The sequence below is a fragment of the Myotis myotis genome, unplaced genomic scaffold (genome assembly GCF_014108235.1).
Source record: "Myotis myotis isolate mMyoMyo1 unplaced genomic scaffold, mMyoMyo1.p scaffold_m19_p_2, whole genome shotgun sequence".
In the NCBI taxonomy this organism is placed as follows: Eukaryota; Metazoa; Chordata; class Mammalia; order Chiroptera; family Vespertilionidae; genus Myotis; species Myotis myotis.
The window spans coordinates 74,009,498-74,027,250 of NW_023416324.1; the positions used below are offsets into that span (position 1 = coordinate 74,009,498).

Consider the following 17,753-nt stretch of genomic DNA (forward strand, 5'->3'; position numbering starts at 1 on the left):
TGTCTCCAAGGCAGCACTAGGGACCTCTCAGGGGGATGTCTGCCTGCCTGGGGAGCAGGCCTAAGACAGAGGCAGACATCCCCCAAGGGGTCCAGAACTGCAAGAGGGTGCAGGCCAGGCTGAGGTACCCCCCAGTGCACAAATGTCATGCACCAGGCCTATGGTTAATAATAATAGTCTAGTGCAGTGGTCAGCAAACTGCGGCCCCTTGAGTGTGGCTCTTCCACAAAATACCATGTGCGGGCATGCATGTACAGCGCTATTGAAACTTCGTGGAAATACTCAAGGGGCCAAAGAGCCGCATGTGGCTCGCAAGCCGCAGTTTGCTGACCACTGGTCTAGTGCAATGATTTTTCAACCTTTTCATTGCATGACACATATAAACTAACTACAGGCCTGATGCATGAAATTCGTGCAAGAGTAGGCCTTCACAGCTCTGGCTGCCTCCCACCCTCCCGGTCCCGGCTGCCTCCGTCTGGGAGGTCATCCAAAGGCCATCTGGACAGTCGTTCTGCTATTCGGTCATTCGGTTGATTTGCATATTGCACTTTTATTATTATAGATAACTAAAATTCTGCAGTACACCAAGGACTATATTATACTTTTTGCCTATCTAACACAAAAATTGTATAATTTTGATTCATTAACACCAGATACAATACAAATATTTTATGAAAATAAAAATATTTCTTGGAATAATTATAAGTGTCCATGCTGGCACATAGAGTCAGCCTTGGATGGTGAGGAATGGCTGGGTTTTGTCACACTTCTGCTTCAGGCATGTGAGGCAATTAGGATGTTGAAGGGTCTAGGTTTCTAGTGGAAGATGAAGAATTCCTTAACTTTGGTCAAGTAACTTATCATCTGCTTATCCTGAATTGGTTTACTTTTTGAAAAGATTGTTTTATAATCTGAGAATAGAGTGTAGAGAATCAAGAATGGAAAGAGCATATAGCATTGGAAATCTATGGCAATATGCTTAGTGAGAGCAAAATTAAAGACATCAACCAAGGTGGCAGTCATGTTGATGCGATAGATTTTGCTGATAGAATCCACAAAACTTGATGATAAACTGAAAGAAGAAAGGTTAAGAAAGAAAAAAGTCACCTTGTATTCTGAAACAGAGAAATCTTATATAGGTAGATATTTTACTGGTGAATCACAGTTCTACATTAAATCTTCTTTTTTTTTTTTTTTTTTTTTTTTTTTTTTTTTTTAAAAATCAAGTCTTTATTGTTTGATTAATAAACGGGCTTAGAGGGAAAAGAGTGGTGTGTGTGGGACACACCCAGCTTTGATTAGTCAGAAACTCCTGTTAACTGTACAAAATGAGCGTGACAAAATCACGTAAAAAACGGGACCAAGCAAAGCAGCAGCCCTGGGGAGGGCTCAAGGCACCTGGAGGCTGAGGAACAGGCCCACCTGCCCTGGGGCATGGCCGAGGGTCGGGGCCTGGGGGGTGCACCTCCCCGCCTGCACCGCGGGGCACACCTGCTCTCCTCTCTCCCATTTACAAACCACGGAAAACCGCCCCCAGAGGGGCATAAACATCCGAGGCCAAGGCACTGCCAGAAATGACTGGGCCCTGAGCTGAGCACGGAGCTTCCCCTCCCCGCAGCCCAGGCCACCCTGTTCCCCGTGCCCCGTGGCGAGCAGACACATGGGAGCTGGGGAGGCCTCAGGTTCCGTCCTCCAGGGAGGCAGTGGCCACGGGAGGCCCGAGCCGTCCACCAGAGCAAACAGCCAGGCTTTGTTCAGTGCCGACCGGGGGAGAGGACCGCTGTCCTGTGCAGCGCCCACGAGGCGGGGCTGTGCTGGCACTGTCCTGCTGGCGCCTGGCCCAGGCCGGCCCTAACTGGGGTAGCACATGCAGCATCCCGCGCCCGCCGCGTCCATGCGGGGCTTGGCGCCAGGCCCCAGCAGCCCGTCGGTGACCGAGTACTCCGTGATGATGTCTTCCACCCGCGTGATGTACAGGAACGTCAGCAGCACCCCCAGGAACTGGGGGAGCAGGATGCCCAGCAGGAGGCCCGCCATGATGGTGTAGTTGTCCATGAACCAGATGAGCACGGCGTTGGTGCAGCCCCGCACGTAGATGACGTCCTGCACGCTGAGGCGCTCCTTGTCGATCGTTCTGTAGCCACACATGGTGTTGACGACTGCCGTCGTGTTTCTGAAGCAGCAGGTATAGGGCACCCCGCAGGCCAGGGGTCCGGGGGCGTTGCAGTCGTGGTACTGGTTTTTGCTCCAATCTCGGTAGTCTTCGCCGCCACAGCACTTGAACTTCTTCTGAACAAAGTCCATGATGTTTTTGAAGTCCAGGTCATCATAGTAGTTCTTGATTCCTCTTCGAATGTTGTCGTTCAGAAAGTCGATGGTCTGGTTCCGGAAGAGCAAGGCCACCACGCCACCAACGAGCTCGATTATGAGGCAGATCCCAAGGATGTACATAAAAGCTTGGAGAAGGCACAGGTTGTCTCGAAGGGAGGCCAGCACGCCGACGAAGGAGACGATGAACATGATGACTCCCAGGAGGATGAGGATAATGGCCGGGGCCAGAAAGGCACTTTCGAGGGTTTTGTATTTCTGCCGCTCGACCTCTGCATAGATCCCCACTGACAGAACCAGGGTCCCGATCAGCACTTGCAACAGCATGGATGGAACTGGAGAGCATTATGCTAAGTGAAACAAGCCCAGAACACTGTGGAGTAAATGACGAGCGAAAACTTGAGCCAGAGGTAGGAGAGGCGCGCGCAGTAGCGCACCTGCTCCGAGTCCCCGCGGGGCATCCTGGGCGCGCCAAATCTTCTTAAGTATTATTCAATTTACTAAGATATACATTACTAAAAAAAGTATATGTTGGTATGGGGATGTAAGCACATTTGCACACACATAAATATAATATATATGTATATATATATTATATATATATATATATATATATATATATATATATATATATATAGCCCGGTTCACAAAATTTGTGCACTGGAGGGGGGGGGGGTCCCTCAGTCCAGCCTGCCCCCTCTCACATACTGGGAGCCCTCAGGGGGTGTCCTACTGATGGCTTAGGCCCACTCCCTGCTTCCCTTGGGAAGAGGGCCTAAGCTGCAGTCTGGCCTCTCTTTTGGGGAGGCGACCGGACTGATCAGGGGAAGGCACCAGCCCCATCACCTGCTGCTGCAGCCACTGCCAGTCACTGCAACCACCAAGGTGTTTTCATCAACACGGACTCCAGTCCCTTCACCATGAAAAAAATGACAACTTTCTTTAGGCATTTTCAAGATGTGTCTTTCATAGGATATGACATTTCTTTCTTTATTTTTTTTTTTTTTATCCTCACCTGAGGATATGTTTCCATTGATTTTTAGAGAATGTGGAAGAGAAAGGGAAAGACAGAGAGAAATATCAAAGTGAGAGGAACACTTTGATTGGTTGCCTCCTGCATGAGCCCTGACCTGGGCCCAGGCCAGGGAGGAGCCTGCAACCTAGGTACATGCCCTTGATCAGAATTGAACTCAGACCCTGCCATTGGCAGGCCAAGGCATTATCCACCGAGCCAAACCGGCTAGGGCAGGATATGACATTTCTTAGCCCTCCAGCAGCAGACCCTCATTTTTTTCTCCAGGAGTGTAGTGGAAAAACCCTAGGTCACCCTCTTGGACTCCTATTACCAAAGTTACTAAGAATATTACCAGCGGCATACAGGGAGCTTGGCCTAGTACCACCCGTATCCTCTGCCACTCAGCCCTGGTTCCCCATTGCCCATCAGGCGATCAGGGCCTGTGGGCTGGGGGCAGCTCCTACATTGAGCATCTGTCCCCTGGTGGTCAGTGTGTGTCATAGCGACCAGTCATTCCGCCTTCCGATTGATTTGCATATTATGCTTTTAAATATATAGATATACTAAGTATAAATATATAAAAATATATTAAATATATCTCACAGCAGGTAATGGAGGAGGTGTCAGATCATTCACTGTCATTTATACCTTCATCAGCCTGTAAGTGGTTTTGACTCAACCAGAAATCTTTCAGACACCACAAAGATTGCCACACCCTGAAAGGCAGCTCTATTTAGGGACTTGCAGCTGGTAGGTAGTTTGGTATTTGATCTTCCTGAAGGCATGTCAAACTACAAAGAAATTATATTCTGACTCAGCTGGCTTTGCACTCTATGAGAAGGATGTGTTTAGAATGAGCTTGTTTATTTAGATAATGCCACATAATCCAGTAAAGACTGGGTGCAAAGTACAGCAGATGTGTAAACTTCCTGCCTTTGAGGACAAATACCACGGTCTCTCAATTATCAAAGATAAGGAGATCAAGGTGAGAGGGAAGAGCCAACCTTGGCCTGGTTCCTGTCCTTGGGTTTCTGAAGTTTGCTCTTGTTAGGGACAGGTTTTCCAGAGTGCAGGTTGTTTAAATCAGACCTGGATTGTTTTAAAGTGTGCTTCCACTTGCCATTTACAAGGGAAAACTGATAGCACATTTTTATGCAGTATGTAAAACAGCGGACTTAACAGACATATGCTATTTGTTCTTTTTAATATCTTTGTTAATAAATTCTTTTTATAAAAAACGTATGGATAGAAAAGCCAAGCCCCTAATTAAGCAGCTTACCTAAATTCAGACAGCTAGTAAATGGGAGAATCCAAATGGAAATTCAGATTCCTTAGCCTTAAAATCACATGTTTTTCATTACACCATTCAGCCAGGAGATGATCAACCACAGGGAAAGAGAAAGAGAGAGAGAGAGAGAGAGAGAGACAGATGAGAGAGAGAAAGAGAGAGAGAGAGAAGAGAGAAATTTGGAAGTATTAGAAATTTCTAGGGTCTTTTAAAGTTACATCTTTAAAGATCTGAAAAATATATTTGTAGACCTATGGTGTAATTCTTCAGAGCTACAAAGGAGTGGTAGTAACATGGGTACCTAGCTCTCCTGGTGCATCTTCTCTGTTTTCAAAGGTGTGATTTTCTCTGAATCCTAAGAGCCTGCCTTATATCTATTTATAACTGTATACTTTCTAAATACCTTATTTTACAAATGGGAGAAGTAGGCAAGATGAGCTGTTAGTCTGAGCCAGAAAAAGAGCTTATATATTATTGCTTAGCCTGGCACTACACTTATGAACCAAAAACATACCTGGAAGGGAGACAAGCTTTGTAGGTAAGTCAGGCATATGATGACTATGTATCTAGGTCTTTTTCATGGTAGGCATTGGGCTTAATATATAACTTATTATAATATTTTACTTGTCCTCTCAGAATGTTTCAACTCAAAGGGTAATTGTCACACACACACTCTAACACACTATAAAATCTAACATGTAAAAATGTTATCCTGTAGCACTGGGTTTGCTTCATCCATGGCAGAGTGGGGATCATTCTAGGCTGCCATGATGAGGCAGGACATTGTAGAGACTGCCCCTTTAAGCAGGGCCTTGATGGAGTCTACGCTAATAGATAGACACAGGTGTTCACCGGTACTCCTCTCCTAATGAAGCACTTGTCTTAGGCCTTCCCTGAGAAATCATTTTGCAACAGGAGCTGGGATTGTGTGTTGTACAGCTTGCTGTCTATTTCGCCACATATTGAAGTGGCTCTGCTATACCCTGTATCCAGCAGGCTGCTGATCTGAGAGCTGAAGCATCTGCGACAACACCACAGGAAAACCACACCAACTCTCAGTGTTTCTGTGGACCAGGCTCCTGACTATACAGACTAGAATGGCTTAAAAAAATGTGAACGCTACCCGAGATAAAAGGAGCCAACCATTTTGGGGGGATCAACCAAATATGGTTCCCTGGAGTTATATCAGTTCAGTTTCTCAAAACTCTTGTACAAAATGTCAGAGGAGCTACAACAACAGAACAGAAAGAATGCCTAAGTTGCTGACAAAAATGATGGCCAAGAGAATATCGGTGAAATCAGGTAGGTTTCTACTTCACATGCTTACAGAAAATGCTCAACTAATTCCAGATGACTCTGAAGGAAATTATACTTGTTCTACATATCAGAATTTTGCAGCCTCATGATTAATTAAGAGAATTATTGTAATTACACAAAGACTCAACTAGAGGTGAAGCATCTCTCATTTCCATGGATCTTTGGGAGATAAAGGTTTATGGCACAAATAGCTTCTCAAAAAAATTAAAGAAACATTCTTTAGTGAAAATAAAAATGGTTTAAAGCAACTCATATTTCAACACTATTAGTAGAGCTGCCACTGCACTAAATATTATCTCAATCAAGAAAATTCTCACCAGATTGTCTGGATCACTTTGCTGTTGTTTTTCTTTTTTAAATTTTTCTTTCTCTCTCCCCGCCCCCCGGAGAAGAATCAATGGTGAATGGCAAGTAGGGGGACTGAGGAGGAACTCCACAGGAAATAATCTAGTGTAATAAAAATTGCTCTGATGCTCATTTAATCATTTAATTAATATCAGCACAGTGCACATTTTATGCTGTGTATTCCCAGGATATCTTACTTCTTTTCTTTCTGAAGATGAAGTTAACATCAAGAGCCAGACTGCCTTTGTTTGAAAGCCGGCCTCAAAGCTTACTAGCCCCTATACAAGTTAATTAATCTTTCTGGGCCTTAGTAAAATGACAATGGCAATAGTATAAACCACGTTGGATTATTATAAAGATTAACTGGGTTGATATTTGTAAAGGACTTAGAAGACTATCAGAAACATAGTAAGCACTAACTGAACATTCTTTAAGTAAGATAAATAAGGTTTACTTAATTTGCTTATTGTCCAACTGTCAGATTTTGGCAAATACCTCTAGAATTTGGCTATCTTCATCTCATTTTCCCCTCTCCAACTGCCAATATATATATAGCATTCCAGTGAAAATCATGGTACTGAGTCTCACCTTCTTCGTCCATTTCTGTGAGAACATTTTAATGATAATCCCTGTTATGCTTTCCTTTAGCTGCATTTTATCACTGCAATTCCATGGAACACAGCTCTTTCTATAGAATTAGAGGAATGAAAGAGCCCTGGAAAGGTCATTAATTTTTTTCCTTACCTCTGCCACCCACTCTGAAGCCAGACCACACACATAAATCATCCCAGACTTTTTCTTCATCACACTGTGGTTTCTATTCACGTTTTCTCTGCCCTAAGGAAACGATTTTGCTACAGGTGGGCAAATTTAGCACTAATGGCATTACCCTATGTTTTCAGGGAAACTTTTGAAGACAAAATAGCCCCATTAACATCACCAGTTTTGCAGGATTCTTGTCACTGATCAAGTTTAATGATTTCCTGTGCCATTATTGAGAACCCAGAAATCAACTTCTAATTCTCAATTCAAGGTCAGATTAAATTATCTCATGGTAAATCTCTTAAACTATGTCTATAATGGATTCCCCCCACCAACCTTTTTTAGACACTGACTCCAAGGTGAAAACCTGCTTTTTCTTTGTTACTAAGTCATGAGCTCTAATTAAACCCTACTACTTCATGAGAAAAATATAATAAGTCAATTCAATTAAAAAATAATTATGTAATATTGCAATATGTAAACTAATTGTTTGGAAATTTCACTATCAATTGGTTGACTTACCATCTGTATAAAAAGACAAAAACTCTGGTTTAAAAAGAATCCTGAAAGTTCAAAATACAGCCTTGAGAGTAGTTATATGCTTTTGAAGCATTATAATTTCAGCAACTGTTACATGCTGCATTAAGAAGTAGGAGGTGGCATCTTTTATTTTAGACAACTTCCCAAAATCTTCTTATAAAACACCTCTACTTAGGTCTGACATCTGCTGTGCTTATGGGCATGTACACTTACGGGATTCTTCAGGAACCTTTTTCAATATGTCACTTCATCCATATAGAATTGAGGGCAGGGACTTCCCAGTCAGTGCAAGGTACACTTCAATACAAATAATGCTAGGAATGCTGTTACTCCAAAACATTCTAATTATTTGAGAATTCATTAAATGCTTTGAAAGATATAGCATCCAACTTGTAAGTCTCAGACGTGAGTGAAATTTCTTCCCTGTCTTACTCCTTGCAAAAAGAGGCTATGGCAAAGTTATAGTAGTAATCAATGTTTTGTTTGATTTTTTAAAATATTGGAGATTTATTCACTTAACAAGTAATTATTTGGCACCCCCTACATCACAGGTTCCCAGGCACTATAGATGTAAAGCAGAAGAAAAACAGTGAGGTCCATGAGGGAAGACAATCCTATCTAATAATAGACAAACAGGGTAATTAACCCTACCTTCACTAGGCCTTCCATTGGCTAATCAGCACTATATGCAAATTAACCACCAACAAAGATGGCGGTTAATTTGCATATGGCGCAAAACAGCAGAGTGAAGACTGAAGGTGGCTCCGGCTGGAGCAGCAAGGGCTTGGAAGGCGGCTCCAGCTGGAGAGAAGGCCTGGGTCCTGGGTGCTGGAGGAAAACTGGTGCCGGCAGCCAGGGGAAGGGAAGGCCTATTGCACGAATCTTTTCGTGCAACAGGCCTCTAGTAACAATATAATAATTGAATATTGTGCACAGGTTCTAAGGGGGGACATTTGTCAGTCACTTTGACCACAGTATAAACACAATATTTGGAGAGAACATGGAGGGATATATATAATTCAGGATGGAGATATTAGAAAAGGCTGCCCTTGCGTAGGAATTATGTAGCCCAGTCTTGAAGGATATATAGGAGTACATCAAGCATCAAGATGAGGAAAGTGAAGCAGCATGCAAAGTGCACAGAGGTGATGAAAGTAAAGGACAACCAAGAAACTACAGGTAGATCATCACCACAGGCAGGACTATCTGATGAAATGATGGGACATTCCACAGAGAAAGTTGTCCTGAATCCAATCATTAAATGCTAAGTATCTACACCTTATCCTATAGATCACCAACTCTTATGAGAAGAATTCCCATGTGCCCCATTCTTCCATAGGCATATCTATATTGATGCATAATCCCAAGTTAACTAACTTCAACTTCACCTCATTTTCTCTTCTGATGAAAAATGTGTCTGATTCCCAGGGTGTTAAGATAAACAGTGGAATAACTTAAATCCTTTCTTTACTCATCAAAAAATTTTTCAAAATTTTCTTCTTTAATTCCAGTGACATATATTTATCTATTATCTATCATCTATCTATCTATCTATCTATCTATCTATCATCTATCTAAAACAAACAGAACAGCTCCCCTCATACCAGTATTCTATGACAACATGGTTAATAACTACTTTTAGAGATGATGAGAATAAACTTAAAAATTGTGTAAAGAGAATGCCATATTTAATTTGCATTCTGGCAAGATTGCTCTATTTATAGTGAAAGGGGTGAATTTGAGAAGGTAAAGAATGAAGGTAAAGTGTACTGGAGGTTATTAAAATCATCTAGAAAAGCAATCAGAGTTGTGCCAGTTTGAATAGAGAAAAGAGGAAGGTGAATGAGAAATAAAAGGGGAAAGCCTTGCTCATCAAGGAGTCTGGATGGTGAGGGAGAAGAAGGAAATGAGTCTGCTTAGGTATCAACACAGGCAGCAGCATAAGAATATCAGAATGGAATGAAAGGAAATTAATTTTTTTAGAAATACTGAGATTTGGAAAGGCATAAATTCACATGTTCCAACCTTTGGTTCTTTCAACACTAATGAAAGAAGGCAGGATAAAGTTTGAGGTCAAATATTAGATTTACATAGTTCAACATTAGCAAACTTTTTCTGCAAAAGATAAGAAAGTAAATATTTTAGCTTTGGAAAGCCTTATAGTCTCTGTTGCAACTACCCAGATCTGTTCTTATACTGTAAAAGCTCTCATAGACGGTATGTTATCAAGTAGATATGGTTGTGTTACAATAAAACTTTATTCACAAAAGCAGGCTGTGGGCCAGATTTGGCCCACTATCCATAGTTGGCCAACCCTGACATAGAGGCAGCCTTGATACAGAAAGGATACCAAAAGAAATGTTTCCTGGGGGATTTTATTATCATTAAATCAGTTCCATTTTCAATATCTAAATACCCAGGGCATGTTCAAAACTTCCTCCAATTGTTACATTTTTAATACAAATTTTTATCACATGTATATTTTTTCATAATTAAAGACTAAATCATGCTTCAATTACAAAGTAGTTACCAAGTTACATTAATCATGTGCTAAGAAACATTACAGTAAAGAGGAATAATTCTTTTCTATTGAGAAGTATGGGTGTGAGTACATATGTGTGTACATGTGTGTATATAAAATAAAGTCCTCTTAGAAAATATAAAAGACTCAATAACAAATTCTGGTGGAAAATCTTGCTAGGCTAGTTGGTTCTTCTAAAATTTAGAGGCCAAGAATATAAATAAGGTTTTAATGTCTTAGAAAAATTATTTATTAAGGAAAGAAATGTTGCTAACAAAATCTCCAGAGATGGTAGACAAAATTATTATCTCTCAGCGAGTGACATTTACTTTAGAAAGCCAAGAGAGCTTTCCTTGTGTATCAGGTAGGAAAAACCTGACTAAGCCCTTAAAACAGTGCATTAGGCAACACTTTTTAATAAGCAGCCAAAAATAAGTTGCCTAATGGAATATCATGTTGAAACTATTCCCACTAGTTATATCCTTAATGGGGTCCTGTCAAAAGATGGGATAAAAATAATAAATAGATACCTATATTTCTTTTTCCATTCTTACATAGCTTTTTATTTTTTGGTAACAAAATAAGAGCCATATAAAGGAAAGAAATGTAGAATTGTATGGAGATGTAATCTGAGCCCATAATTTCAACTTTCATAAGATTTATTTAGCATTATTCAGGCAGAGTGAATGAAAATACTAAATAGACCTACAGTTCACTTTCATTGAAATATAGTTTGGTTTTAAAGTTGTTCTTTTAATCTGTTGTTGGTATCTGTCTCCATGGCAATGGTACTGGTTCATAAATATTCTTGCTGAAGGTTTATCTGATTTTAGTATATGCAATTAAAAAGTTTCTCTTGACCATTTATCATTCGTTGGTACAAAACTTTTTCATTGTGTTTTCTTTAGCATTAGGAATGTGGTAATTCCAGAGCCTGGTGATTTCCTGGCTTGTTTAGGGAGGTCCTTTTAAACTATGATTGTTTTCTCTCTTTTCCCCCTTTCAGAGTCTCTTTCGTAGTCCTCTTGTTAGCCAATTTCTTGTTATTTGCAAATATTTTACATGGTATCAGTTTACATGGTATAACTCACCAGAGTTATTTGAATAAGGAGAACTTAATATTCAAAACAAAACAGGGAAGTAGATAGGAAGGAGTTAACTAAGTAACTGAAAGTGTGAAATTAGCAAACATTTATATATATAAAACCCTAATATGCAAATAGACCGAACAGCGGAACAACCGAACAACTGGTTGCTATGACATGTGCTGACCACCAGAGGGCATGTGCGCAGAACATGGCAGGCATCAGCAGCAGGTGGCAAAGCATGGAACATGGTGGGCATTGGCCATGGCAAGATGCTGGAGCAGGTGAGCAGGGGCGCCAGGTCAAGGCGGGGCACCAGTCACTGTCATTGGGGCAAGCCTCTGGTGGTTATTGAAAATTCTTTGCTCCTGTGCACCACAGTCCTGCCTGGAGCTTGCACCTGCTGCCGACAACAGAGCTGCCACTTGCACCCACTGCTGGTGCCTGGTGCTGGTCCCAATAGCTCAATGCTATAAGCAGGTGTAAGTGGTAGCTGCAGGTCCTGATCACCTTTGAGGGCTTCTCCACCTCCCCTGCTCCTGAGGGGTGGTTGGGGCAGCAGCCGCCTCTCGCACCTGCTGACGGTGCCAGACCCAAATGCTCTGCGCTATCAATGGGTGCAAACAGGGCTGGCGCCATCAGTGCATGGTAGTGGCGGCAGTGGGAGTGGGGCTGCTGGAAGACAGGGGACCTGGGGCTGCAGCGAGAAGGGCCAGGTGGGGTCATGGAGGATGGGCCAAGACCCACCCCTCTGTCCACCACAGCCTCGTGGCCCACAGTTCCTTTCAAGGTGCAAGAATTCGTGCACCAGGCCCTAGTCTCTATTATAAAAACCTTGTGGCCATGATGCCGTTACGCCGTAATGACCAAACACCTGCTGAACGTCATATGATTTCTTCATGGGAACAGGTAAGTTTTGCTCTGTTCAATTCTCATCTTCCATCGAAGGTCAATTTAAGTGCTCCTGAGAAGGAAAGGTTAGAGCAGGAAACTATTTTCATCTCCGTCCACAACTGTCTTCAAGGTGGGCAAGGCTGCGTGTGTGGCCAGGTGCTCGCGGGTGGGCGGGGACTTGATGCTGGGTCCCATGGTGTGCAGGGTCTGGGTCTCGCACGATTTCACATGGTGGGCCTCTAGTTTTCTATAAAGAGCCAGATAGTAAATGATTTGGCTTTGTAGGTTATCACAACTACTTATCTCTGAGGTAGAAGCAAGAAAAGAGCAGCCTCAGACATAAGGGGTGGGCCTGGCTGTGTCTCAATAAAACCTTTACAATAGTCCCCCGTTTAACCACAGATTTGCTTTCAGCCTGAGCCCAACCAGGGCTCAAAAATAATAAGTATAAAATTCCAAAAATAAATCCATAAGCTTTAAATTGGACGACCTCCCACATAGTATAATGTAATATTGAACTCTCTGGCTCCATCCCACCTGGTCTATGCTCCCTGATCCCTCCTCACTTAGGAGACATCTCAGTTATCAGACCCACTGTCAAGGTATCACAGTGCTTGTAAATAACCCTTATTTTACTTGATTATGCCATATTCACATAACTTTTATTATAGTATATTGGTATGCTTGATCTATATTATTATTAGTTACTATGTTTAATCTCTAACTGTGATTAATTTATAAACTCAACTTTATCATGGTGTGTATTTATAGGGAAAAACCTGGCATATAAAGGGTTTGGTCCTGTCTGTGATTTCAAGCACCCACTGGGAGTCTTCAAAGATATCTTTTATAGATAAGGGATAGTAAATACTGTACTAGTATTTACAAAACAGACAGCAGGCAGGATTCAGTCCACAAGCTGTAGTTTGCCAAACACTGCTGCTCTAAGGTAACACTGACATAGCACCTGCAGGAAGTAGTCTCCATTAGGACTGAACAGAAAGACAAGATTGACTGTTATAATTTGGAGACTTAGAAGAGGCACCTTCTTGGGACCCAGACATTTGGGGAGGGGAAACCAGGTGGCTGGTGCGGGTATCTCAGGAAGAGCATGATGCAGTTGGATGTGTAAATATGCGAAAAACTACAGATCCAACTTCAGATTTAACTCGAGCAAACTTCTGCTTTCTAGGTGAAGAAGTCACATTGCTGGAGTGATGGTCAGACAGGCGCTAGCAAGCCCACTGAACCTCAAGGGGAGCCAACAGGAAAGCACAAGTTCCTTTTTATTGTTATTGTTCTGTAGCCTTAAAGTTTCCCCCATCATACCTCCTGCTGGCTGAGCAAGTTGGCAAAGCAGAAATGCTGTTTGCAGAGTCGTAGCATGGCCATCACACCATATAGAAGGGCAGGGTTGGAGCTGAAGGACAAGAACTTGATTGCCACAGACGTCAAAACTCGCGGTTCTCCTTTACTGAAGGTTTTTGGATTTATTTACAACTGGGAAAGCTTTCACATGAGCACCCTATGGCTATGAGGTATGATTCCAGGATCTGGAATTTTGCCTTGATGCCCCCCCCCCAAATACTCCAAATTTTGATAATATAAAGAATGATTGCTTATTTAGAATCCATAAAAGTAATGTTATATGTATGTACATTTGTGTTTAACTTTGTGTGTGGGTAAACATAAATGTAAAGTTAAGTTTCCAACTCTTCATAAGCACTTGGAAATAACTATATTTTAATATTAAAATATAATTTTTATTATGCACTGATAATAGCACTGGTAGTTTCTGTTACTTAAATTCATGTTTATAAAATGAAATGTTAGCCACTACATGTCAATTCTCAAAATTTTTTTTGAATTTCACTGGTTAACAAAATGCAAAAGCCATGGAGTGATTGTTTATGAGAATATCTAGCCCTGATTGATTGATTGGTTGATTGATTGGATGATTTATTGATTGACAAGTGATGAAGGATGCTGTAGTGAATCAGGCCGGGCTATTCTGAGAAACATCCTTTGAAGATGTTTTAAAAGTTAGACAGTTTGTCACTCAAGAGAAAAAAATCTCTAGAAGGATGCATTACACTTTATTGCTCTGGACTGTCAGAATAGCTTTATGAGTAGATGACCTTAAGTGCTTGTGCATATTTAGACAATAAATAATGTATGGCATATGAGTTACATTCATTTCAATATGCAAATATCTACTAGTCTTGCATAAGAACACAGCTTATTCTCAGCTTTATCACCTGTGGTTTATTTTACAGTTTTTAAATTTTCCCCCTAGTTTATTTTGCACACTAGTTGGGTTTTAGCCCTCTCTTGAATAATGTTTTCTTGATGCAGCATACCTGTACAACATAATTGACACTCTTCCTGTCACTATGGCAGGGGAAATGCCAGAGTTGAACTTATTTCTTCCAGCCATCTATAATATTATGTGCCTAGTGAAGGCTTACAGGGACCTATTTATATCTGCCTTTAAATATTTCATATCTTCTCTATTACTGATAAGAGTTAATCCACAAGTTTCCTGAGGGTTTTTTTATAAGTGCACACAGGATATCATTTATGGTGTTGGGAATCACCATACATTATTTTTGTTACAGAAGCTTGATGAATTCTCAAGAAAAGTTACCTGTGAAGAAATAATGGAGAAGATTCATAATTAGTCATTCAATGCAAATCTGTGATACTTTATTTTTGTGGCCAGTGTGGGGAGTGGTGGACACATCTTAGTACATTGATTCTGCATGTTTGAAATAGAATATTCTCAACTTGTCTGCCCTTAGGAGACTGAGGATATTAATGGCTTAATATTTGCCAGTATATATATATATATATATATGTAGATATGTAGATATATAGATAGATATATATAGATATATATATTAAAAGCATAATATGCAAATTGACTGAACAGCCAAACAGCGGAATGATCATCTAGATGACCTTCCAGACAACCTTCTGGACAAAGCCGGGGCTGCGAAGGCCTACTCTTGCATGGATTTCGTGTCTCAGGCTTCTAGAAGCCTGAGGCACGAAATTCATGCAAGACACACATACACACATGCATATATACATATTTTTTTTTTTTCACATCATATCTCATTTGCAAAACATAAGTTCAATAAACAGGACTATATATAAAATAGGCCATGCCAAAAATACTTTTTTTACTTTCTACTATAAGAAACTAATTTGCATTTTTCACTAGCTTCTAGATTATTGATTTTCATTAACTATTTGGCTGGTTGACCATAGAAAGAATTAAAGAGGCATTTTGATCCCAGTGTCTCTTTCAAGAAAAGCTGAAGTCTTCTTCTATGGGTGAATGGTTTTTAAATCCCACAAAATTGATTCATTTTTAGAAGTCTATTCAGCAAACATAAGTGCTCAAAATTATAAAGATCTTGGAGGCCATAATTTCCCCCAGTGGATGAAAGGGATAACTCTAAGAGGCCCCATAGATCATACCATATTGTCATTTATTATAATGTTTTAACATACTACAGAATTTGTGTTGTCAAGAACATTGGGTGGGGTGATTTATTGGCTAGGATTGATTACGTTGCTAATAGCACAGATGGCTTGAATTTTGGAAGGGGGAAATTTCTTGTCACTGAGCATGAAAAAATAAATGCTGAGTTGTCAAGAAACAAAGGGGACTTCACTTTAAAAGACTCATTTACCTGCCATGAGCAGACTACATTCAAGACCCATGGACGCAGACAATAGGGTGGTGAAGGCCTGGACTTGGCGGGCTGGAGGGGCATGCTAGAAGGGGTCAACGGAGCAAAAGGAACATATGTAATGCTTTCAACAATAAAGATTTTTTTTAAAAAGAGTAAGTTTTGTTTTCCTTCAAACACACATTTTAAACTCTGTTTTGCCTCGAGGAGCAATGGGCATAATCTCTGTATGAAAAGTTGTTCCCCAATAGAGTAAACTTTTGTCAGCTCTCCCTCTGGGACAATGTGAAAAAAACAGAGTTTTCCTTTGGTTCTGCTAGAAGTACCAAAAAACAGGACCTTGCCTGCAAGGCTTTTACAACTGAATGTCTAGAACGCTGACGTCTACATTGACTTTTAGTGATTTCCTGTAGGCTAACACCTGGAAGCCATCGTCTGCAGATGTCCAGCAGCCACATGCTGGATCCTGCACAGCAGTAAGGGTGCTAATGGAGGGGCAATGACCCACCAGGTGAAACAAACAAGACAGACATCAGATAGTCTTATGCAAAAATAACATTGCCTATCCAGATCTCCTCATCATGGCTATTCAGAAATTCAGAGGAGAGTGTAGGAATAAGAAGAGCAAACACTCTGTGAATAATAAACAACTCAATTTTGGTTTTTCCCCCTAAGTGATATATGTAAGCAGAGACTTTTCTTCAAAACTCCAGTGAGAAGTTACCCTGCCTCCTTTTGATGCACATTCCGTCAACTGAAAGGTAGGGTTTTGGAAACCAGGACCTCAGGCTTTGCCCACCTCCATCAACAGCCAGGACTCTTGTACTAGATCATTTTCTCTTGTTGTTTACTTAAAGGTTGCCATTTGAGCATCTAAATATAAATAAGTGGCAATGGCAATGCTTGGGAAAAAATGAGATCAGCACCTAATTTGCAAAAGCCCTAATACTTTACCAGACTCGAGACTGGCTTGCTGTTCACGTGCACTAAAATACTTTCTTGCAGCATTGAATCACCAGTGACCTAAGGTTTTGCTTCTTCAAGTTTATTTACAGAAATAACATGAAGCTCTCATTGTCTAAAAAACATGGAAGGCTGATTAATTGAAAATTGATGTGTCACCTGATAAATGTCTCCTTATTATAGGAGGAGCAACTCTCGTCTTTATGGAAAGATCCAGAGAGCAAGAAATGTCTCCAATTGAGAATGCCCCCTTAAAATGAATGAAAGTTTACAGGTCTGCTCTTGTACACCATCATTCTTCAACACAATGATATATATTCTGGGCAAATTTGCAATGCTCTGTTTAAAAGCTTTTTATGCTTCTCCTTCTGTGCACAATGGGGATGATAAACATACACCTCTCTTTGAAGTAGAATGGAGAGTGACTCCATGAAGTCAAGGGGGTTTTATGAAAGAATGTAAAGCAAAAGTAAAAGACTTAACCAACAACCATTTGGAGATGAAAATGTGTTTTAATGGGGATTCCATTAACTGATCAAAGAGTGATGTGTGTACACACACATACACATTTAAACAGGCTTGTCCACTGGAAAGTTAAATTTGCCTTTCCATGGGCTTTAGCAAACGGGCTTGGCCAACATCTTATTGCCACCAGCACTCCAAGGCACCGTGGGGAGAGCACAAGTGGGTATTTTTCATCACATAACTCAGTGTGCTGGGACACACTTGATTGCTCTAGCAATGTTTATCTTTGAGCAGGGTTAGGGTGGTTTAAGATGCAGGCTTCATTCTTCTCTCCTTTGATCAGCTGGGAAAGTGGATGTTGGTCAAGATAATAAGCTGGGTAAATTCTGTAATAACTTAGATTCCAAAAGTCAGTGTGTATATACAATTAGACATCCAACACTTTAGATCCAAAAAGGAAAAAAAAATAATTTGTTTCTGTTTCTGTGCCCTTCATACATGGATGTTTGGGGGTCTTGCTTTATAAGCA

General features: G+C 40.9%; 1 protein-coding gene across 1 annotated transcript; it reads right to left on the reverse strand.

Annotated features, from left to right (window-relative positions):
* Window positions 1–1,223: 1,223 nt before the first annotated feature.
* LOC118677352 (tetraspanin-15-like) lies at window positions 1,224–2,789 on the reverse strand. The gene is made up of 2 exons (XM_036352416.1): window positions 2,690–2,789; window positions 1,224–2,642 (listed from the first exon to the last, which is right to left on the reverse strand). The coding sequence occupies exons 1-2, from the start codon at window positions 2,787–2,789 to the stop codon at window positions 1,852–1,854; spliced, it is 891 nt and encodes a 296-aa protein (XP_036208309.1). The 3' UTR covers window positions 1,224–1,851.
* Window positions 2,790–17,753: the final 14,964 nt, after the last annotated feature.

What these genes read in the sequence shown, in the direction of transcription:
- LOC118677352 (XM_036352416.1), bottom strand. Translation starts at nt 2,789, where the DNA reads ATGCCCCGCGGGGACTCGGAGCAGGTGCGCTACTGCGCGCGCCTCTCC. An exon ending in CTCCACAGTGTTCTGGGCTT is followed by an intron (nt 2,643 to 2,689) that starts GTTTCACTTAGC and finishes TGCTGTTGCAAG; the next exon opens with TGCTGATCGGGACCCTGGTT.